At 36.8% G+C, this 23,911-nt stretch overlaps 1 protein-coding gene across 1 annotated transcript; it reads left to right on the plus strand.

The window, feature by feature from the left end:
- Positions 1–195: 195 nt before the first annotated feature.
- Positions 196–21,730, plus strand: PANK3 (pantothenate kinase 3). Its single transcript, XM_024753356.1, has 7 exons — positions 196–302; positions 5,714–6,066; positions 8,684–8,937; positions 10,429–10,605; positions 11,861–11,984; positions 14,127–14,252; positions 15,695–21,730. Exons 1-7 carry the CDS (start codon positions 275–277, stop codon positions 15,743–15,745), a joined length of 1,113 nt encoding a protein of 370 aa, XP_024609124.1. The 5' UTR covers positions 196–274; the 3' UTR covers positions 15,746–21,730.
- Positions 21,731–23,911: the final 2,181 nt, after the last annotated feature.

Here is a 23,911-nt window from a genome sequence, read left to right on the forward strand (position 1 = left end):
GCTGCAGCCTGAGAGCTGGGCCTTGCGACCCGGGGAACTACAATCCCCAGCAGCCGGGCGGAGAGCGAAGAGAGGGGGCCCTCGCGTCACGTGGGCGCTGGACCTGGGCGGGCTGCTTCTCAGTGCGGCGGCGGCGGCTCGGGGGACCGGGGCCTTTTGTTTGGAGCGGCGGCGGGGGGCCCCGGAGCGGCGAGGCCGGAATACCTCCGGAGTCTCCGCCGCAACCCTCTGCGCGCCGTACGCGAGGCTGCCTCTCGCCCCTCAGGCCGACGCCATGAAGATCAAGGATGCCAAGAAACCCTGTAAGATGGGCGCTTGGGCTCGTCGGGTGGGAGAGCAAGTTGGGCCACATCGGGAAGCCCCTTGTTGTGGTGGCCTGCTTCGAAGCCGGTCGCTCCCAGCCGTCGCCCAGCACGGGATGGGGGCGGAGGAACCTTTGCAGCACCCGGTTCGAGGCTCCCTCCCATCCCCCTACGCTCGGTTGACGAACGCTTGCCGCCCCCTAGCCTTTCCTCCTCGAAAGCTGGGAGGTGCAAGGGGGAATTTTTGTTCTGGGGTTTGGCAGGCAAGAGACCAGAGTTATCAGCTTCCTCTGAAGTCAAGTTGAAAATGGGTTGTCACAGATGTCAAGTTGCGCGGGGACATTTACCACTTTTTTTTTTTTTTAATTTTTTTAAACTGATTTCTGAGCTTTCTGCTTGTGTCTTTGAAATCCCGGTGGGTTCCTGGGAGTTGTCTCTGTTGTTATAATTAGAACTTTTAAACACGGCATGTAACCTACCGGTGGGTAAGTGCCGTGACTTGTTTAGAATAACAACTAGTTCATGTTTGTTTTTTAAAAAACATAAAAAGATCAAAGTCATCCGTATTCCCGCCACTGAGAGCTAAGCACTATTAATCTTTTGGTGACTACCCGTAGAGATTTTTCTACGACTATATATAACCTATACTTATAAAAAAAAAAACTTTCCATACTGAAAGAGAGTAGATCAACTTTTATTTGCTTCCTTTTATTTTTAGCCTTTTAAAAACCTTTTATTCCTGTGAATGGCTTATTTAATCACTCAGCCGTTGTGATTGTGATACTTGAAGTTCATTCTTCCAGAGCGACTAGGAATGCGGGATGCATGCTTCTGTCTTAGCATTGTATTGGTGTTTTGCCATTTTGCAGTGTTGTGTGATCCTCCCAACAGTTCTAGGAAATCTCTTGCTATAGAACGGGAGCACTGATACATTCTTTTCCCGCCCGCCCGTCCGGTCGTGAAAACCTCCACGGGGAGGCAACATACCAAAGCACTCCAGAAACTGTTGTTATTTAAATGTGAGATAATTTGGTTCTCATTTTACTGCTGAGGAAAACTGAACTTACTGAGCCCCAGAGTAACTTTTACAAGGCTGCATCTTGTACAACTTGTACACCTTTTACAACTCTGCTAACTGAGGTTCAGGGCCCTAAGTCACCTGACTCATAGTCCTGTGTTCTTTCTTTTGCACCTGTAGGGCGTAGTCTAAATACTTAGAGAAGCACAAACCTTTCTGATCTGGTAGTTTTATCTGCCAGTTAAAACATTGTTTTAAACAATGATTTAAAAAAAAAAAAAAGATAGCTAAAGAGTTCTCGTTCAGGAGTCTATGAAATACTGATGTGAAGTCTTAAAATGAGAGAGTAATATAGAAATACTACTATTTTACTGTACATTTGGTGAATTAAATGAATCTTGAACAGATGCAGTAATGTAGAACAGTTGGACATCTTCCCTCAACACATAGGTTTTCTCTGCTTGTGTTGGAATTTCCATTTAGTAGAATGAGTTTAACTATGACAAGCTCATATTCTGACCCTTATGGTATTATTTTATTTTTGCCTTGACAGCGATTTGATTACTTGGATTTGGGCAAACTTATAATCAGGTGTGAATACCATCTCTGGCAAAGGTGTTTCATATCTAGTAAAGATGATAATTAAGAGTTTATAAAATAAACTTTAGGTTGAGAAATAAAAGAACATCTATTTTTTAGAAGTAATTTGTTTATTAATATATTGGGGTACACTGTGAGACCATTAATGTTAAAAGAGTTATGCTGAAAAACCAGTCAGTTAATATGATTTAGAAGTCTGAAATAACATTTCCAGTTTCCTATATGTAAAAGATGACTTTACTGTCTACTCAGCTCTTTACAGTAAAAATAAAGAACATCTTGTTCTTTTGCATGTGGGAAAGAAAGTATTTCAACTATGAACTGTCATGGAAATATATATATATATTACTGGAAAGTATTATTTCTGATGTTTCAAACCACTCAGTTTAGCTAAAGACACACTTGTTTTTGAGTTCTTGCGTAGGGTTTCTTTTTTTTATAATCATAAATTTAGTGAGCACTTTGTATGTAAGCACTATCTTTACATGCATTGCGTCATTTAATCCTTAGAGCAGCACTAGTAACTAAAAACTGTATCTCATACTAGTTACACAAGTGACTTTGGCTTCACACATTTTCTTACAGTTACTCACCCAAGTGTTAGGAAACATTGCTTTTTGATACATCACTAGTATATACCAGCCTATAAACCAAATGCCTGTATTTAACCAGAAAATAAGAAAAGGAATTGGTTTCACCCTCTAAATTGTATAACTAAAAGATGAGCATTTGAAATTATGTGTTAATTCAACTCCAGGAGAAGAATGAAGTCAAACAATCTAATGAAAATTTTTTTTCTAGAACCCAAACAGTGGCAAATGTTTGTATTACCTTTACTTGTGTTTTTCACGCTACTTAAATAATAGTAAAAATCTAAGCAGTGGTGTTCCTCAGTACCTCAACTGACATGATTTTTTAAGGTAAGGGTCAGCCTCTGTTTTGCTTACCTGTAGAGCATGTAACATGATTAATAGAGTGATAATAAAGGATTTTAAAAATATACGTATATATATTTATTCATTTGGTGCAGTGTAGGTTTGGGTGTCTGCTTTGCTAACCCAAGCAGTAAGGTATGTGAAGTTTTTGTCAAGACCAGAGAGAGGTATGTAGCATATGTGTGCCGTTTGCTTCTATGTAACTGTTTGTAAATTGAGTCATTACTTAAGAATGATCACTTCCAGTGGGTAGTAAGGTGCAGTTGGAGGTGATAGTTTCTAATATTCTCTTAGATGTAACTAATTTACCAAAGGGGGGGAAAATCTTCTGAAGTTCTTCTGAGGAATTATAACACTGAAGGTGTGAATATGGTTTATTTTCTTAGTCTGTTTTAAAACAGCATTTTTATTCGGAATGATTATTGGGAAAAGTGAACTGTCTTTTATTCGGGAACTTGAACAGTATCTGGAATTGACCATTGCACATGCTCATTTTAGAATTCTGTTCCTTAAAATAATCCACCAATGTTTCTGAACATTTTCAGCATTTGGTTTCTCTTTCTGCTCAAGAACAATTAAATTCTAGTTTGGCATAGGATCCCTTTGGGCTAAAATCTGCATGGGGCCAGTAGCAATTAAATAGCTCCTGAAAGCTTCTCCGCTACCTCTTACCAACACTTAACAAGACACCAAACTTTTATAATGCAGTTCGTTAGAAATTAACAGTCTGCCCTTGTGGCTAAAGAGGTGATCAGGCATGTGGGTTTCTCCTTTTGCACACCTAATCTACCTGGTAGGAAAGATAATTTCTTGGTAGCACTCTGCTTATGCTGGTTCTGGATATTTTTGTTACTTATGGGGAACTAATGGCAGTTCTCTTAGGCTCTGGTGAGAAATAGAATAGGAGCTAATATTTTTTTGGAAGTCCACGTAAACATCATGAGAGATTCTAGGAAATGCTCAAAGTCTGTAGAAGGTAATGTTTATTTGCCATCATCAAAGTACTTATTTATATTTATGGAAGGTATGTGTTGTTCTTTAAATGTATTTTTGGTTCATTTTTCTCACCTTGACAGTGGAGAGTTTTATTCTCGAGAGAATGAGAAATGTTTAGGCTGTATGCAAGAAGTAGGATGCTTACGCACTGGTGACCTACTTTTAACCTGTCCCTTGGCCAGAAGCAGCAAAGCTATAGATTTAGATATTTGCCTGCTTTCTTTGGAAAGTGGTATTTTTCTTACCTCACGGAAGTATTAGTGGACCTCTGGCTGTCCTTAATAACTTTGTACTTCCATCACAAATCAATAAAGTTTGAGTGTTGTGCCCCCTCCCCTTCCCATTTTAGTGACAAAATAACAAGCATAAGTATTTGCTTTAATGCACTGGAAATTAGATCACTTGCTAAATCAAAGGAGTGGATCGTAATTAAGAATATGTGTCTTCTGTGTTCTTGTTGCCTCCCCATACTTTTTGAATGGTGATTATTTCTCTGGCATAAGGAAATGAATTCCAGAACTCAGCCGAGTTGAAAGGATCTCTGTGCAAAAGAAGGGACCTGTAATGTTCTAGTTTGGATATTAAGGTAACCAAGACGTTCATGGTCTGCAATATAGCATCTCCAGTTACTCTTCCTTTAAGAGCAGATACCCCTAAGAGAACAGACATAGACGTATCTAACAGGCTAGATGTGAGGTGAGTCTTGAATGGCCTCTCCTTTATTTTAAAAGTGTGTTACTGGGAATTCCCTTGCAGCCCCCGCTTTCACTCCCAGGGCGCAGGGCGCTAGTTCAGGGAACTAAGATCCCACAAGCCTCGGGGCGTGGCCAAAAAATATATATATCAATAAAAGTGTTTTATTTATTTAAGATGGCCTCCATTGCTAGCTGCCCAACAAAACTGAGAAAATTTAGTTTCTTCAGCATCTTAGTTGTTTATACAAATCTATAGGTGACAAAAGCATTGTGCCTGTATAGAGAAATGTACCGAATCTTTTCTCGTTGAATCGTATGTTTCCGGTTTCTAATGGTACACACATATCAAATAAGTAAAATATCAATATATGAGAAACAAAGGGAACTAAATTTCCTTGACAACTTATACATAATAAACTGTTAAATACATGTTGTTAGGCATTTTGTAATCTATGTATCTTAAGTATTAAATTATTTTTGAGTCTCTATCATAATGATTAAGATCCCAGAGAATAGAAACAGACCTTAAGGAAACTAAGATTTGAGAGGTTAATGGCTTTTCCTATGTCATATAGCCCAGTTAGTGAGAGAGCACCAAGTCCCAAACCCAGATGATGCTACCTCCCCAAATGTGCCTGTTTCCAAGTAGATTTACTTTCAGCGTTATCAACAGCTAATTTTATTAACCAGATGCACTAAAGAAGCCTAGTAAGTTTAATGAGCAAAGAAAAAAATGTTCTTTTTAAGGAGGTACTTTTCCCTTGGGTTACTTGAAGTGATTATAGGCCAATTTTATTACATTAAAATCTTAGAAACATTTTCAAGCCGTAGGTGATGACCTATTATTAAAACCAAATTGGTCCAAATTTTTCCTAATCTCCTGGGGCACATGATAAATATGTAATAAATGAAAAGGAATGCCTACCAGACCAGGAATTAAAAGGCCCTGGTCCAGCCGAAGGCATGCTGAGTTACGGGTTTTGAGAAAATACACAGAATAACACTTTGAAGGGAAAAGGGTGAGTTTCACATAGATTTGTCTTACCTCAAAAGTATTATTGACTGAATGCATGATTCAGGGTAAATGAAGCTTGTGGCTAATTAACTAGGTCCTAATTTGCATTTCTAAAATCAGGATATATATTTTTATTTATTTTTTATCCATAGCTTTCCCATGGTTTGGCATGGACATCGGCGGAACTCTGGTAAAGCTCTCATATTTTGAACCTATCGATATCACAGCAGAGGAAGAACAAGAAGAAGTTGAGAGCTTAAAAAGTATCCGGAAATATCTGACTTCTAATGTAGCCTATGGATCCACTGGTATTCGGGATGTACACCTTGAACTGAAAGATTTAACACTTTTTGGCCGGAGAGGGAACTTGCACTTTATCAGATTTCCAACCCAGGACCTGCCTACTTTTATCCAAATGGGAAGAGATAAAAACTTCTCAACATTACACACGGTGCTATGTGCTACAGGAGGTGGTGCTTACAAGTTTGAAAAAGATTTTCGCACAGTAGGTATTTCGCTCACAGGCAAAAATTGGTACCCATTCTCTTCAGTTTTTAAAGTATGAGGCTCGTTTTCTGTCTGATAATGTTTCTTAGACTAGTTCCCCCTGCTGATACAGGGGAAGTATGTATTCATGACTTACTTTTGATTGGAGCATTTAAACACCTTTATACAATCAGTAAAAACTGGCCAGAGTTGGGCCTGTCGTACATAATATGGAGTAAAACCTGCTAAGTTTAGGAACTGCTACAAAGCTACAGTAAAAGCAGACTTCAGTGAATTTGGCAGTGTGCAAAGCCAGATATAAATGGGGCTTGAAATATTTGCACTATTATGATCCTGTGTTTGCTTGTTTTTTTGAGTATTATCCAGCCATCTCTCCTAAGGCCACCATCTTCCCAAACCCTAACTGAAACCTGTACCTTTTGATTAATAGACACCTGAATGAAAGTCCCTATTAGCCCTTTTTCCTTGGATTTTATACCATCGACCCTACCATGTTTCTGTCTTGAAGGGGGTCATTTGGATGTGGCAGGCGGATTATGTAAGCGTCGGTTTCTGTGCTAGTAGGGGTTTGCCAAGTGTCCAGTCCTTCCCATTAGAATAAAGATTAAAAAGTTTAGGGCTTCCCTGGTGGCGCAGTGGTTGAGAGTCCGCCTGCTGATGCAGGGGACATGGGTTCCTGCCCCGGTCCGGGAGGATGCCACGTGCCACGGAACGGCTAGGCCCGTGAGCCATGGCCGCTGAGCCTGCGCGTCCAGAGCCTGTGCTCCGCAACGGGGGAGGCCACAACAGTGAGAGGCCCGCGAACCGCAAAAGAAAAAAAAAAGTTTATACTTGGATTTACTGCAATTTGTTTTTCTTGAAAATATGCATGTGGACCATTTAGTTTCTCAGATTCACATAAGAAAATCTAGAACATAAGTGATCACTTATATGGCTTACTGAAGTGAATACCTTGTAATTTGGGGTAGTTTTTATTAAAAAATTTTATGATGAGTAATACTGATTTGTATTCAGTTTATTGAGTAATCTGACCATAAATTCGAAACCAGTGTTTTTGGATGCGTGATATTTAGTGTTTGCCAAAAGCAGTGTCCTTGAAGCCAGCTCTCACCTGGCCATTGTTTGGAGACACTGGTATTCAAATTACGGGGTTCTAAGTTTTTTTTAAGAAGTATTGATATTTTCTAGTGACGAAGTTTTATAGTATTTGTTTTTGTTGGTGCTCAATCATTTATTAAGCTAATATTTGAACATTTAGTTTGTGTTAGGTATTGTGCTAGGCACTGAGAAGTCAGCTAGTAATAAGACACAGACTTAGCTCTCAAAGAGTGCAGTATCCTAGACCACACATTTAAGTGAACTATAAGTTCAGTGCATTGTAATTAAGAAGTACGATGCATTATAATTAATACTATTGCTATGAAAAGAGATGCCATGGGAACACAAGGGGGAGTGATACCTAATAAGTCCTTAGAGAATTGAAAAGCTTATCTAAGCTGAGATCTTTTATAGTAAATATTTTATAATATACTCTTTACTAACCTGAAATGAATTTAATAATTTCACATTAGTACCCAAACTATAATATAAAGACAGGAAATTAAGGTATTTATATATCAGTAGGTAGATTCTCTGGTATGATCACACAAGAGGGCATAGTGAAGTAGTCAGATTTAGATGTTTGTATGTACATAGATTGAACTTAATTTCTAAAGCCACAAATGCTAAGATTGATAAGGTATGTTTTATTGGAGAATCAAATACCGTAAGTGGTATTGCTGTTGTGACATAACTTTCGAAGATGCTAAACAACACAAGGTAAAGTTCCAAACAGTAAAAAGTACAACACTTCCTCACTTTATGTGGTGGTTGCGTTTCTAGCAAATTTAGTATGTATTAAAACCACGTAAAGAATACCTTGTGTCAGGCTTCCCTGGTGGCGCAGTGGTTGAGAGTCCGCCTGCCGATGCAGGGGACACGGGTTCGTGCCCCGGTCCGGGAAGATCCCACATGTCGCGGAGCAGCTGGGCCCGTGAGCCATGGCCACTGAGCCTGCGTGTCCCAAGCCTGTGCTCTGCAAGGGGAGAGGCCACAACAGTGAGAGGCCTGTGTACCGCAAAAAAAAAAAGAATACCTTGTGTCTATACACATACAGATAAAATACTTCCTGTTTACATAGGCTCAGATAATTATAAATGAATTTTCCTACTGCTGCCTACAAAAATGTCTGTCGTAATGTTCAAAGGTAATACAGGGAAGGGTTAACTCTTTTTTTGCATAACTGCCACACCCATTGCGGATGTGTGGCACCCCAAGTCCCTGCCTAGTAAATGTTAGTTTGATTCTCTCCTCCTCCCCATCTTTGTGAAAACTAAAAAGTCCCCACAGATTTCCAGAACACCTCTAGAAGTAATACCACCACCACTGAGAACCACAGGACTAAATGAAGTCCCTAAGAGATTTTGACACAAAAGAAAACAAGTGAAAATGTATGGGTTGTAAATGATTTTGAAGTTTTGTAAAGTACATGGAAATTATATGGCATAGTCGAGTCAAGTATTTTGAATGCGTTCCTTTGTTCACTTTATAAAACTCGCTTTGGTGTGTTTTTACAGATTGGAAACCTCCACCTGCACAAACTGGATGAACTTGACTGCCTTGTAAAGGGCTTGCTGTATATAGATTCTGTCAGTTTCAATGGACAAGCAGAGTGCTATTATTTTGCTAATGCCTCAGAACCTGAGAGATGCCAAAAGATGCCTTTCAACCTGGATGATCCCTATCCACTTCTGGTAGTAAACATTGGTTCGGGAGTCAGTATTTTAGCAGTCCATTCCAAAGACAACTATAAACGAGTAACTGGGACAAGGTAGTAACCTTTTTGTTCTTAAGGCAACATTCATATTGTTTTCTACACAGAAATTGTGAAATCTAATGTGTATTGTGCAACAGCTAAAAATGTAGATGTGTAAGTATAAGTTAAAGTGTTGCAGATAATACTTTTTTATAAGGCATGTGTGTAGACTCAAGCTAAAATCATTCAGTGTTTATATTTGGTTAGCATCATTTGGCATCAAAATTTCCATAATGAAAAGAGTGAATTTTTAGCTGGAGTGATTCCAATAACATTTTAATTTTCCAAAGCATTTTTCTCATTTTTATATAGATATATTTAAGCCTAAAGCTTGAAACATTCTTATTTGATTCACTTAAGTGGAGTATTCGGCAACGTTGTAATAAATTCATATAGGATGAATTTAACATGAACTCTTTTCTTTAATACCTGGAATATGAATGTGAAATGAGATTTAAAATTTTTCCTTATGATTCCAATATGTACTTTATCACCTTTTAAGGAAGCTGGAGGCTCCTGTTTACTTAATTGAGGAAGAAAGATTTTAGGATGCTTTAAATTAGATTGATTTGTGAGAAAAACTCTGGCCACGCTCTGCAGCATATGGGATCTTAGTTCCCAAACCAGGGATCAAACCTGTGCTCCCTGTGTTGGGAGCACAGACTCTTAACCATTGGACTGCCAGGGAAGTCCTGAAAAAAACTCATTTTAATTTTAATGTAGTACTCCTATTTGAATAATACTTAAATTTAATTAGTATTTTATTTCTGTGGTGGCTGAAAAGTCTACCTCCGTTGAAACTCTATGCCAAAGAATTACAGGGAAGTACTACCTACTTCAGTCAATTCAAAAAGACAGAAATTCAGTCTAAATTCCAACAGTGATTCAGGAATAGAACCTGTTAGAAATTTAGGTCAGACTAGGGAGCAAAGGTTTTGATTTTAGGGGCTAGAGTGGCATAATTTCATTTTGTGAGCATATCCAAAAGAATAATAGAACCAGGTTAATTTCTGTCTTTAACATGATGACCAACCTGACATAAACGTCCTCACTGTATTCACATTGGAGTCATGTAAATGTTAATGTATCACATTGAGTTGATTTCAGCCTTACCAGGCTAAGTAAATAGGCCTTTCACAAAATTGTTTCCTAGAAACCATTTAGAATTACAATTTTTCTCCTTTTAATTTGTACAGTATTAACTTTTAGCACTCCTTTTTCATGCCCACAAAAACATTTATTTTTAGCAATTACAAAGTGTTAAGGTATCAGGTGAAGATACTAGAAGATACAAAAGGTCTTCTGTGTCATGTTGTTTACACGATGACATTTTTTTTCCTTTGGTTTATTCTTTGATTTGACAAATTTGGTTTTGCTATGTACTTTTCTTAGGTTTAGCAATATCTATCCATGTGTTTATTGAATAAATGAGTGCTCCATCCTTTTACTTTGGAGAAAGAATACAGTGTGTAAATGCAACTTACCAAGTTTCTTTATTTTCTTTAGCCTTGGAGGGGGTACCTTTCTTGGTTTATGTAGTTTATTGACTGGCTGTGAAAGTTTTGAAGAGGCTCTTGAAATGGCATCCAAAGGTGACAGCACCCAAGCTGACAAGCTGGTCCGTGATATTTACGGAGGAGATTATGAAAGATTTGGTCTGCCTGGTTGGGCTGTAGCATCTAGGTAAGTTTAACATTTACATTGTAATTAAAGTTGCTTATTTAGGTTTTTTGGGTTTTTTTTTTTTCTTGCGGTACGCAGGCCTCTCACTGTTGTGGCCTCTCCCGTCGCGGAGCACAGGCTCCGGACGCACAGGCTCAGCGGCCATGGCTCACGGGCCCAGCTGCTCCGCGGCATGTGGGATCTTACCGGACCGGGGCACGAACCCGTGTCCCCTGCATCGGTAGGCGGACTCTCAACCACTGCGCCACCAGGGAAGCCTGCTTAGTTTTTAGAAAGCAGTGTATCAGGAAGTTGTAAGGGGCTTCCTCTTACCCAGTTTAGTTCTAAGTTCTGAACATTGATGTCGTTTTAAAATTAAATATACATCAAGAAGTCTCCCCTGAATGCACTATAGGAAACTGTTTTTATTAGTTCTTGAGTATCCTTCCAGTGTTTCTCTATACAAATACAAATAAATATCCTTATCCTCCCCTTACAGAAGGTAACTTTTAGAAGGTAACATTTATATACCATTATATAGTATACCGTATAGTCGGGTCTCCTTATCCATGGTTCCGCATCTACAGAGTCAACCATCCTTGGATTGAAAATATTTGGAAAAATAATAATTCCAGAAAGTTGCAAAAAGCAAAACTTGAATTTGCTGCACACAGGCAACTATTTACATAGTATTTACATTGTATTAAGTGTTATTAAGTAATCTGGAGATGATTTAAAGTATATACCTAGGTTATATGCAAATACTACATCATTTTACACAAGGGACCTGAGCATCTAGAGATTTTGGTGTCCAAGGAAGGTCCTGGAACCAATCCCCCATGGATAAGAGGGAGGACTGTATGTATAGTCTACAACAGCAGTATATCCTAGTCTGTTTGCCTGCCCGCCCCCTCTCTTTTTCCCCTCTTCCTTCCCTAATCCTTTCCCTCCCTACCCTCTGTCTTCCTCTTTTTCCTTCCTTTCCTCCCTCCCTCCTTCCTTCCTTTCCTCCCTCCCTCCCTCCTTCCTTTCTCCCCCCCCTTTTTTTTTTATTAACAGCTTCATGGTATTTCATTGTATGAATGTATTATAGTTTGATAGATGTTTGGGTGTTCCCAGTATTTTCCTACGTGCAGTTCATTGGGTCAGGAAGTAACCTTGTACATGTATACCTTATTTTATACATGTGTAGATTTATCTGTAGGCTGTATTCTCAAAATGTATGAAATGTTGTTTGTTATCAGCAGATTTGATTTTGTTTTTCATTTCTCTGCAGTTTTGGGAATATGATTTATAAGGAGAAGCGAGAATCTGTTAGTAAAGAAGATCTAGCAAGAGCTACATTAGTTACTATCACCAATAACATTGGTTCTGTGGCACGAATGTGTGCTGTTAATGAGGTAAAAAAAATTGTTTAATTATATGAAAAATGTGAGTTGGAGTTTTATGTACATGTAGCAGGCTTCTTCGTATTCCTTAAGGAGGCCTCATAGGATCGAGATCTCTTAATCCATTAAATCCCAAGATTCATTAATATATGTTACCTATCCAATTGTGATACTACCTTTAAAGAAAGTAGCAGATAATTCAAACCGGAAATAGGACAAAGAGATAATTTACATTTCATATTTATCCAGAAACCTTTTCAGAAATATACAACCTAAATATCTTTAAGTCGTCAAACAAAAATTCTATGTAAACAACAAGATGTTTTGAGGTAACTTACTACTGAAAGTGGGTGGGTATTTTTTTCCTGCTAGTGTTACCTTTGATTAGTTAAGTACTTGGAAGTTTTCTTACTGCCCTCGGCTTCTTTACAGTGCTGCCTTGTTGCATATGGATCAAGCAGCATTGTACAGGGCTATGAAGGCACTGAGACCGTTCTTCACATGAAATTTGAATGATGTATACTTATAAAAAGCATGTCCTGCTAGATTTACCTCATAATTGGGTTTATTTGAAGAAGACTGTATATACAGTTTTGCCTTTGTGTAATAGAGGTATTTGCCCATTTAATTTTTATAAATATCAAATACTTTATAAATGTGTTGGGAATTTTACTTTTTAAAGGAATTCTTCATTTGTTCACTCGTTCGTTTATTCATTGAGTAAATATTTACAGAGTACCATGTGCCAGGTATTGTTCTGAGCACTTGAGATAAATTAGTGAAGACAACAAAGATCCCTGACTTTGTGGAGCTTACAGCCATTCTAGTGTTGTAGTAAACAAGTAAATTATTCCGTATTAGGTGATAAATGCTGTTTTTAAAAAGGAGAAAATTAAACAAGATAAAGAGAATGGAGAGTAGACCAGAGAGTGGCAGAGGACAAATTACTGAGTAACTGGGTGTAGTTAAAGGAAGGCTTTGTTGAAAATGTGACTCTTAGGCAAAGATTTGATGGAGGTGAGAGAATCATGGGTGCAGATATTTGGGGAAAGGGAGGCTCCAGCAGAGAGAACAACTGTGCAAAGACTCGAATTAATCCTCTGTATTACTCTAAATTCAAAATTAGAATACTGTCTTTGAAGTTTCTTAATAACAGTGTAGTAAGTTAGTTGAGGGAGCCACTAGCAGGCATTTTAACCTAGTTTTGGGAAATATTTCACTTTGAGGGGGCAGACAGTAATCTGGGATCTTTTTTGTTACCCCTGTAGGTCCAGATTTTCACTGGCCAATTGACTTAACGGTAATTAAGGCCATAGTTTACGCTATTCAAACGCAGTGTGCAAAAATGTATACTCAGAAGTACGTACATTACTGTGAGAGTAGAAATAGGTTTTTTGGAGATTCAAAACAAATATTAGTTGCTCCATCTGGAAGCCCTAGGGGTTGGGTGGGCATGCCAGTATCCCAGTCAGTTTTGCTCTCCAGTGCTATAGATAAAGTCCACGGTTGCTGTGTCATTACTGAGCATAAACTGCAAGATGCTGACCAAGTTTACAGCTTGTTTTTAATCCTAAACACATTTAAAATACTTTTCCTTGGTTTGTCTCCTTTTATCTCATCAGTGATATTTCTCCAAATTACTTTCTTTGCTAAATGTATTACTTATTGGCCATTTTCAAAAACAAGTCTATCTATAATCATTTAACTAGGGTCTTTCCAGAACTTTTCTTTTTAAATTAGACGTTATTTTTTAGGGCAGTTGTAGGTTCACAGCAAAATTGAGTGGAAGGTACAGAGTTCACTGACCCCCTAGATGCACAGCCTCCCCTACTGTCAATATCCAGCACCAGTTTGGTACATTTGTTAAAATCGATGAGCCTACATTGACACATCATCACTCAGAGTCCATAGTTTACATTTGGGGTCACTCTTAGTGTATATTCTATGGGTTTTGACAAGTGTAGTGACATGTCCTAAACTAATTTTTAAATATTCAGGATTATGAAGGCATATACCAGGAATGTAGTAGGCACTAAAAAAAGGTAGTAGTTGTTTATATTTGTAAGTAGAGATCTTATAAACTGTATTGTATTGTAAAATCTACTTGATAATTAATTCTTTTTTCAAGTCATTTTCTTTGTTCTTTTCTTTTAGAAAATAAACAGAGTTGTCTTTGTTGGAAACTTCTTACGTGTCAATACTCTCTCGATGAAACTTTTGGCATATGCACTGGATTATTGGTCAAAAGGTCAACTGAAAGCATTGTTTCTAGAGCATGAGGTATGATACGAAAATAAAGTTTTGTGAATTTTAATAGCATGCTTTTAAATGCAGTTTCACATATTGTTCCTTGCCAGGTACTTTACAAGTGAAGTATAAAACTGCGAGTTACGTAAATAGTATATTGATTCCCTCACTTCAGTTTGAGTTAGGGGGTGGGCATTTCTGTAACCTGGCAGACATCCCATTAAGATGAGAAGCTCACAGTTCTTCGGAAAAAGAGAGAGCAGTATCAGGTCTGTGAGCTCATTAAATAATGGGGCTGCTTGTGTACTTAGTGGGTTTGTTTTGTTAAATTGTTTTCTTTTGTTTCTTTTGTTTGTTTGTTTTGTTTTTTATTGTTGTTTTTTGGCCGTGCCTCACGTGGGATATTAGTAGTAGCTCCCCAACCAGGGGTTGAACCCGGGCCCTTGTCAGTGAGAGCACAGAGTCCTAACCACTGGACCGCCAGGGAATTCCCTCTTTCTTTTTTTGTCCTCCCCTGAGAGAACAAATGTTAAATATGAACAATAAAAATATATATGATTTAGCAATGAAAATCTCCTTAATCCTCCCACCACAGCCTCACCCCCACCTCCAGTGGTAACCCCACTGTTAACATTTCGGAGTTTATTCTTTGATATTTTTTTTTTCCTATTCGATCACAATATCCAGTTAAATTCTGATTGGAGCAAGTATCCGTTCACAAAATGTTTTGGATTAAGTAAACTTAGCTTGAATTATTTGTGGTCAAGTGAATATTTTATTAAGCATTTTAATAATACAGATTCTGAGTATTCGTTCTGCTCTTACGAGCTTCCATGATGTGTCATTGTCACTGCTCTCACTGTAGAGGTCAGAATGTGTACTCTTGTGCAGCTCCACCTGGCGTGTCCTGTGCTGTGGGAATGGCAGGCAGAGCCAAAGGAATTTTCTTCAGGAAAGGGGAGGGGAGCCAGAATTGCAATAGTCCTAGAAGCTTTAGTGTCTAACAGCTACTCTTTATAAAAAAAAAAGGTATATATAATTAACTAGAAAATGCTTAGCTTCAATTATAATACAAAAACATATACATATATATGTATTGGGTTGGCCAGAAAGTTTGTTCAGGTTTTTCTGCAACATCTTAAGGAAAAACCTGAACAAACTTATTGGTCAACCCCAAATTTGTAATATATGAAGAATATACACTACCAGAAAACTTAGATTGTTTAAAGTAGACTGTTGATTGAAATATTGAGCAATTAAACATGGAATTCAGTTACAAAAAAAAAAGTTGTATATATTGAGAATACAGTTTAAAAAAAAAATTTTTTTTACCATAACTGATGACACAAATTGGTAGCTTTCTGAATCAATGTTCTTAAGTAGATTATACACAAGTATGTGTTCTTAATAGTGGTTAATATTACATGTTCATTTAGAAGCTGCACTGCATTAATAATTGCTTTTAAATTATGCAGGGATATTTTGGAGCAGTTGGTGCACTTCTTGGGCTGCCAAATTTCAGCTAAAGCATCGAGTTTCTCTCTGTTAATAACTGTCATTCAAGAGGAACTGAAAACCAGAGGTGTTATTACTGCATTATTTGTCACTGGGAACCAAAGGATGAAAGAGTAGCACTATTCCTGTTGATTTTTAAGTATCAGAATGGTAAGCTGCTATATGTTGCCATATTAAAAAGAGAGCTCCAGTAATGTGAAGTATTTCTAAGTGAAATGCTTTCCCTCCTGTATATAGCCAGTGTTAAATCCTTAAATGCAATACAGCCTCTGATTAATGAGCTTCCTCTGAAAAAGATTTTCTATTTATTTTATTTTATGTAGCCAACATTGCAGTACTGTATGTTCAAACATGAATCTTAAAGTCTCAGAAATGTCTATCTCATGAAAAGAATTGATTCTGAATATTTGTTACAAGTCTGTTCTATGTGTGTTTTGGTTACTAGTAAGTGGACAGTAACATACCCTGTATCGAAACTTACTGAAATGGCAATCAAAGATGATCATTTTTATATGATTTTAGAAATGTTAAAGCAATATTAATTATTCGTTACTGTTGTTTTCCAAACATATCTCCTCCCAAAAATCATGTTTATGTGCTCCTTCCCCAGAAGTGTAACCTTTTTCAAATGCCATAATTTAATTGAAATACTGTTGTTAAACATTAGCCTGAATTTTAAAATGAATCCTAGAAAATGCACATAATTGGTGATACTGCATTTTTTGTATTTTGAGTTTATCAGATAGTACATTTTAAAATGTTTTTTAATTGGAGGCTTAATTACTTATTTGAAAGTCCGTTCAGTGAGGTCCCAGGACTATTTGAATGGAGTATGGTTTATGTGTATTGGTAGGGTTCTGTGCTCTTCTCTCTATACCACATTTATCTTAGGCCCAAAGTTAGCCATTTCTGTTTAATTAGGTCTGAACCATCAAAGCTAAAGACTGTCTTCTACTGTGAACAGCAGCAAAATCATTTGTTCTAATGATTGTTATGGAAATTTAAAAGATGAGTTGTTTTGAAACTGGGAATCTGAGGCAGTATTGCAGAATTATAAAAGGATCAGTGTTTCGTACATTCTGGTAATAAAAGCATTATAGTTCCAAAATTTGTAAATCCTTTTGCCTTGGAATTTATTCTATATTTTGAAGTCATTTTTTATAATGTTATAAATTTTTTCAGACTTTCATTTTGGAGGTCCAATAGTTCAGCAAAGTTTTTTGAGAGTGTTACAGTTTAGGAAGTTGAAAGACGGGGAAAATTGGGAAAAACTGTTCACCTCCTTAAATTACAGTAAATCTGGATGTGCTTTGAAGAGCTTAAAACTTTTATATTACAGGAAGAGGTATTATGCTATCTTTTCACACGACAGTTTTGCTCCGTAGAGAACAATTTTCAATTGAATCTCAAGAGGGTGGTGCTTGATAAAGATATTTCTCCCTGTAGTTATGTTCAGAGGGAAAAGCATGTGAAGGTAATTTTTAGAATGTAGAATATTTAGAACTTTGAATTCATGTCAGTCAGTGGTCATTTTGAAAACCTACAGTGTTTAAACATTTTCTTACTAAATGTTTCCATTTTCGTGACTAGATATTTCAGCCAAAAGCTATATTTTTAATTTATTTTAGAATTGCATGATTGGGCATCTGTACAAGAAGGTTTTGCTTTTAAATGATAACTTCAAATTTTATACCTGTGGCAAACTGTACGTTAGCAGTTATAGGTTTGGGGCTGTCGTCAAGAAGGAAATGGAATGGTAAAAGTATATACAAGTTAATTTGATCAATACTTTGGTTAATTTGGGACTATGATTCATACTTTTTGTCTTTTGAAACTGAAGTTACCTGCTAAAATGCATATAAAGTGAGCAGCTATCTCACCACTGTGAGAAAAGCTCTTGGTTTTTCTCTTGTACAATCTAGAATTACTGGAGTAATTCTAATAAGTATTTCTAATAAGAACACAGAATTGGGATGAAGGCTGCCAAGATTCTAGTTTTTTTATTATGATCCCAGGAAAATGCTTGAATAAGCACAGAGTGGTAAATAGGTTTGGTTCTAATCCCAATCAGCTTCAGAGCTCTTATGTTCTTGAACAGTGCTGTCTAATAGAAATAAACGTAAGCAACATGTAATTTTGCGTTTTCTAGCAGACATATTTAAAAAGTAAACAGGTGAAATTCATTTAAATTATATATTTCTATTTAACCCAGTATAGCTGTGTTATCATTTCAACATGTAATCATTATAAAAAGTTATTTAGGGTTTTTTTTGGGTTGGGGGATTGTTGCTACCTAGTCTTCAAAATCAGTATCTATTTTACACTTTCAGCACAACTCAATTTAACCACATTTCAGGTTCTCAGTAGCCACGTTTGGGTAGTGGTTACTGTATTAGTGTAGTTTCTAGAACTAGCTCTTAAAAATGAACACTATCATATATTCATTAAAACTTAAATTTGAATCTGGACTTTTTAAAGAATGTTAGAGAGGGAACACGTGAGAACCTTATTTTTTAAATACGTAAAGAGGGATAAGAAATACCTCATTTGGCCTAGTTTATTTTATTCAGACAAACTGTATTTCTGACCATTCCAAAAAACATCTTACATTGCATCCTGCCATCTCATTGTAGCAGGTATCGTTTTTCTAATGATACTAATAAAGTTGCCCAAGACATCCTGAGCATCCACGTCAGTCTTCAGAATGTATATTTCCTTTGCTGCAGTAAATTTGATGATTCCAAAGACTTAACCCCACACACACACCTTATCTAATTGAACTTTGAGAAGCCAATTCTCAAGGACTAAAAAGAAACCTTTTTAATTCTTCATTGAGTTCTGTACACGCAAGGAGAATCTTGTTTATAACTTGGTGGATTTAATTTTCATTTTAAAAAATAACATTTTCAAACGCAAGGATCACTATCAGTTTGCTTGGGCCAGTTGGTAAAGAACACAAGGTCTAGAACTTTCCACCACCACTACCACCATCCGTACCCCCAGAAGACTGCCTTTTAACCAGAGAGACTTTGAGAACTAATGGCCTTCAATTCTACACCCCAACTTCTCCAAAGACAAAAGTACTAGTAGACTTCCTTGCCTATTGACAAGGGCGTTCCTTGCTCAGCTACTCTGGTTTAAATAGGTGGACTCTTCGTTTAGGTAAAGTTAGCGCTATTGCCAGTAATATATGTGGCGTCTTGACAGTCCTTCTAGAGGTTCAGATTGTTTGCCAAATATTAGACTGTGAAGATTCCTGAGTTTTTTACCTTTGCGTGCAGATGTGATTGTTGTATTCTCAGTACCAGTTCCTGAAAGTCCACTTCTGTAAGAAAAATGAGGCAGCTCAAAGGGAAAAGGTTTTCCTCTATGTCCAGCGGTACTCCTGCCTTCTAAGAGCAGTCCATCTTGCCTTGAATCAAGGCATCTTGCCTTGATTTCTAAGGTCGCGTGTTTGGGTGGAAAGCTTAGCAAGGCAGTAGTTTCCAAATGTCCTTTATAACCACTCTGCTTGTTATATGCAAAATGTTTCATATTTTAATATTTTGTTTTTTCTCTATTGAGCACTTTATGCTTTTTAGTCTGTTGCATTTGAGAATGTAGTTTAGAAACTTTTTCTCTTCTAAAGCCATGTAAAAACTGGATGATGACCGGAAAAATGAGTACGTGTTATTTTGCATTTAACTTACTGTTTTGTGGTATGTATAAACAAAATATTAGAAACATACTGCACTTTTGTAACAATACCCTTTGACCTTATTTAACATGATTTGCCATGAAATGTCAATGATCTATTTTCCCAATAAGCTTGTTTATTTTAGGGTGTTTTATTCTAATAGAGAAGGAATTCAGCCAACTTTGTTTCTGTCATCAGATAATCTCAGAAAGTAATGTTCTTTATCTATATTACTGCCTGTTTTCAATATTTGAGACCGTAGCTTTATATTTCTACTGAGCCTAGTAACTGATGAGCAAAGACCCCAAAAAGTGAGTAATTATTTTTCTTCCTTTGAGGTATTTTAATAGCCTATTGAAAACAGGGGTTCCATGAAAAGCAGACTGTCCCAAAATACAGTTAGTTGCTCCATTCATGGCAGCATTTGAAGTGACAGAAACAATTTGTTCAGATATGTGGCATCATGTTTTAGAGTTCATTTTATTTGTGTTGATATATGTTGAGAGGTACTAGCTTTTGGATTCTCACCATAGAATGGTATTAGTTATTCTCTCATAATGTTTTGTTATTGCCTGTAATGGCCAAGTAGTAGATATACCTTAAAGTAATATGAAGGGTGTGTGTGTGTGTGTGTGTGTGTGTGTGTGTGTGTGTGTGCGCGCGTGCGCTTTAATCTGTAAAGCTATCTGGAATTTTTATTGTGCTATAACTTCAAAATTATATGGGCATTATAACTTTTCCATTGTACAAAAAGAAACATACCACTAAATTTATGGATGTTTGAATGTTAGATATATTTGGGATTTTTTTAATAGCCCTTTTCTTTAAGCTGTTTCTTATTTCTGATCATTGTGAGTTGGGATAGATGTGGGATAAACCCCTCCTAGAATTATTGCCTTTGTCTAACACAATTCATAGTGGGATTTATAAAACACAACTTTAATTCTCTCTAAGTGAGTTGAAATATCATGAATTGTAGTCATCTACATCAAGTATGGTAAAGACCTAAAATACCTTTATCCTTAGGATTGCCTGAGAATAATCCGATTGTACATGCGTCTGATACTTCCAGCTTAATAAATGTAGCAGTGAGTTGATGTTGGGACTTCAGGTACTACAGTTGGTACTGAATGGTGTGTTTGAGAGGAAATCAGTTTTCTTTTTCCTTAAGAAAAAAAACAGAATCTTTACATTCTGGCTCTTTGTGTAGTCAAAAAACTAGTTTCTCTTTTTAGATTTTCAGTCTTTTTGCTGTAGCGGCCAGTAATTTTGTGTTTAAAAGAACTAATGAGGAATGTATTTTTCAAAGGAGTGAATAAAGTTAAAATCCAAGGTTTTGAATTGTATAAATGTGCAACTAAATTTCAAGTCTAAGATAGTGCTGATTTTTTTTCTATTTCTCAACATCTTTCATACATTGCAGTACCTACAGTTCCAGTAGCTTTCAAAGAAAACATTTCAGTTTTGTATAATTGGTAAAATATACATAAATAATGCAGCTAGTTTGAGATCATTTTAGCTTTATGTTGTGTCTCTGAATCATACGGATCTCATACTTGGCACAGTTGATAGCTGTCACAAGTATTAAGCCATTTTGAAATCTGCCACTTTTTTCCTGAGGTGCCCTTTTTAGTTTACATTTAGAAACAAAAGATAACTTTATAGACCTAACATTAATATTCTGGTCTCCTTGTCTTAAATACGATTAATGGAACATGGATGTAAGTCAGGTTAAGATGGTTTTATCATTTTTTTAATACATTGTGTGCTTTGACTTTTTATTTGAACTACAGTGAAGCTTTGACTTTTTAACTGAAATTGAGTGGCATTTGTCTTAATTCTGCCCAGTTACAGATCAAATCATACCTAGAAAATGTTTGTGTTAATTTTACTTATACAAGCCATCTCCGTTTAAGTTGCCTTATTCTATCTATTGCATTGTTCTTGCCAAGTCTGAGCTCTGTCATGTTGGAATTATTCTAACACTGAATCTGTGATGTAAAAATGTATGATGTGCTACAAATTTTATTCATAATAAACTAAGTTATAGCCTATTATAACCTATAAAACATTTCTTGTAAATTGTCTAATTTATTTTTCATTTATGTACAGTTTCTTATGTAAATTTTTTAAATACTTGTGGTCTGTTCTATAAACATTCCTGTTCTCTTTTCCTTAAGGCTTATTTGCATGAAAGAAACTTGGTTTTTGCTTGTTTGTATTATATGGCCACTGAGCCAACTTCAGTACTCTCTACCTTTTCTGTAGTTTTAACTTTTTCTAGTTTTGTTCATATTCTAAATAAATGTTAAAATCATGATTTTTATTTCCTACTTTGCAAATAAATTCTGTTAAGTTGTTTACTGTGTTATCTTTTTATTGTTTATATATTGTATTCCCACATTTCCACTTCAAATAAATACGTTTTAAGGAAGTCAACTATAGTAGAACGTGTAAACTGAGAGAAAGGACATCGTAAAGTCTTGCTCACCTCTGTATTCCCAGTACTTGGCACAGAGAAGGCATTCAGTAAAAAATACTTATTGAGTGGATTAACTCTAGAGGAAGTGTCTTTATCTATCTAGTCTCCCTTTATAAGATGTAATTGAAGTTTTTCCCCACTTTCCTCTCCCCAGCCTTAGAAAGCACAAATGTAAGTTTAGCAGAGGTGCAGTGCAAACCTTCCTGAAATTTAAGCCTTACGTTTATTAACATGTGAAAAGCTTTGCTTTTCCTTGAACCGAGGCCATGGTGTCCTATGCCAGAAATGGATGTTGACAGCAGAGTGGCCCTTAGATGCGCTCCCAGCAGAGATGCCAGAACATGTGCGGTACTTTCTTACCACAGTTTGTTAAGGGTTATGTCACACACGCTTTTCTCTAAACCAAAACTTCGTTTCTTTGCTTTTAATAGACAACGTCTGTTAGCGTTGTTCTAAAAGCTTCGATGGTGTTCCGTAATATGTGAGGAATTAAGTTGGAAAATTGACTTCTGAGTTTTCAAACTGATTGTCTAGACTCCGGGCATATAGGAATGGTTGAAAACATGAAGATGACCAGGTAACTTGTGAAGGTACATACCCTTTGTTTTAAAAAAAAATTTTCAGTAGGATGAAAAAAGTGTGAGACAGTGACTAAGGGAAAAATTACGAGTTTGGTGTGGAAATATTAGATTTGAGCTATACTTTAGCTCTCCACGTGCATTGCAAGCGATTGGAAATAAGCTACTGAAGAGCAAAAGTACAGTTGACCCTTGAGCTACACGGGTTGAACTGTGCGGGTCCACATACACGCAGATTTTTTTCTGTAGTAAATACTGCAGTACTACATGATCCGAGATTGGTTGAATCCGCAGGTGCAGAGGAACCGAACCGGATACAGAGGGCCAACTCTTAAGTTATATGTGGATTTTCAACTGTGCGAAGGATCAGGCCCCCCAAACTCCCCAGGATGTTCAAGGGTCAACCGTAATTGAAGGCTACATGCGTAGTTTAAGTGCTTCATTCAAAAGAAATTTATAGTTAGCTAGTGGGAAGCAGCCGCTTAGCACAGGGAGATCAGCTCGGGGCTTTGTGAACACCTAGAGGGGTGGGATAGGGAGGTGGGAGGGAGACGTAACAGGGAGGGGATATGGGGATATGTGTATACGTATGGCTGAGTCACTTTGTTGTACAACAGAAACTAACAGTGTTGTGAAGCAATTATACTCCAACAAAGATCTATTTTAAAAAATAATAATAAAAATAAACTTATTCCAGGAGGGAAAGAAAAGGGCTTATATTGACTTCTATACACAGAGCTGGTGTATACATTTTGAAAGGAAGACGTCTCTTTTCTATTGACATGTTCTTCAGTGGAGTGTATTGTGTATTGAACAAGCATTGTTAATGTTTCTGCACCTGAAGTCTTATCTCCTCCTATGCAAAAAGCTTTATAAACTATTTTAAGATATTCCTATGCTTCTGATTTTGAGAGTTTTTAAGTTTTGTTTTTGTTTCTGTTTTCTAAAATAAACTTGGAAAACCTGACTCATCTCTGGGATTGCATCTCCTTCTTTACATAAAAAATTGGTATTTAATGTTGCTTTTCCCAGAGGTGAGCAATACACCAGTACAGTTACTTACTTTTAGGTAAGTAAGTGCACATCTCCAGCCAGGGCTATAAAAGTGACCTTTACAGTTTCTAGAAACAGTAACAAAAATTATCAAAACCATGAAGGCATGTTCTTTTGGACTGAAGAGCCCACTTTGCTCATTTTTCTCTAGCTAGAGTTTGGAGTCTGCTACCCCCAATTTCTTTGGTGGGGGAAAATCCAACTTTTATCATATATTAAACATGCCATTCAGGAAATTCAAGGCCCTGAACTTGAAAAAGTTAAGGAATATGTGTTATGTAGGTTTTTGTTTTTGTTTTTGTTTTCTTTTGGTTTCAGGTATCATATTTTAACAATTTGAATAAAGAATCCTGATACCTTGTGTTTTCAGATTTCCTAGAACACCTCG

This window comes from Neophocaena asiaeorientalis, unplaced genomic scaffold (assembly GCF_003031525.2).
Source record: "Neophocaena asiaeorientalis asiaeorientalis breed wild unplaced genomic scaffold, Neophocaena_asiaeorientalis_V1.1 scaffold268, whole genome shotgun sequence".
NCBI classification, from domain to species: Eukaryota; Metazoa; Chordata; class Mammalia; order Artiodactyla; family Phocoenidae; genus Neophocaena; species Neophocaena asiaeorientalis.

Coding starts and splice junctions, on each gene's coding strand:
- PANK3 (XM_024753356.1), top strand. CDS start 275: ATGAAGATCAAGGATGCCAAGAAACCCT. Junction 6,067..8,683: donor TTGAAAAAGATTTTCGCACA/GTAGGTATTTCG, acceptor GTGTTTTTACAG/ATTGGAAACCTCCACCTGCA. Junction 8,938..10,428: donor AAACGAGTAACTGGGACAAG/GTAGTAACCTTT, acceptor TATTTTCTTTAG/CCTTGGAGGGGGTACCTTTC.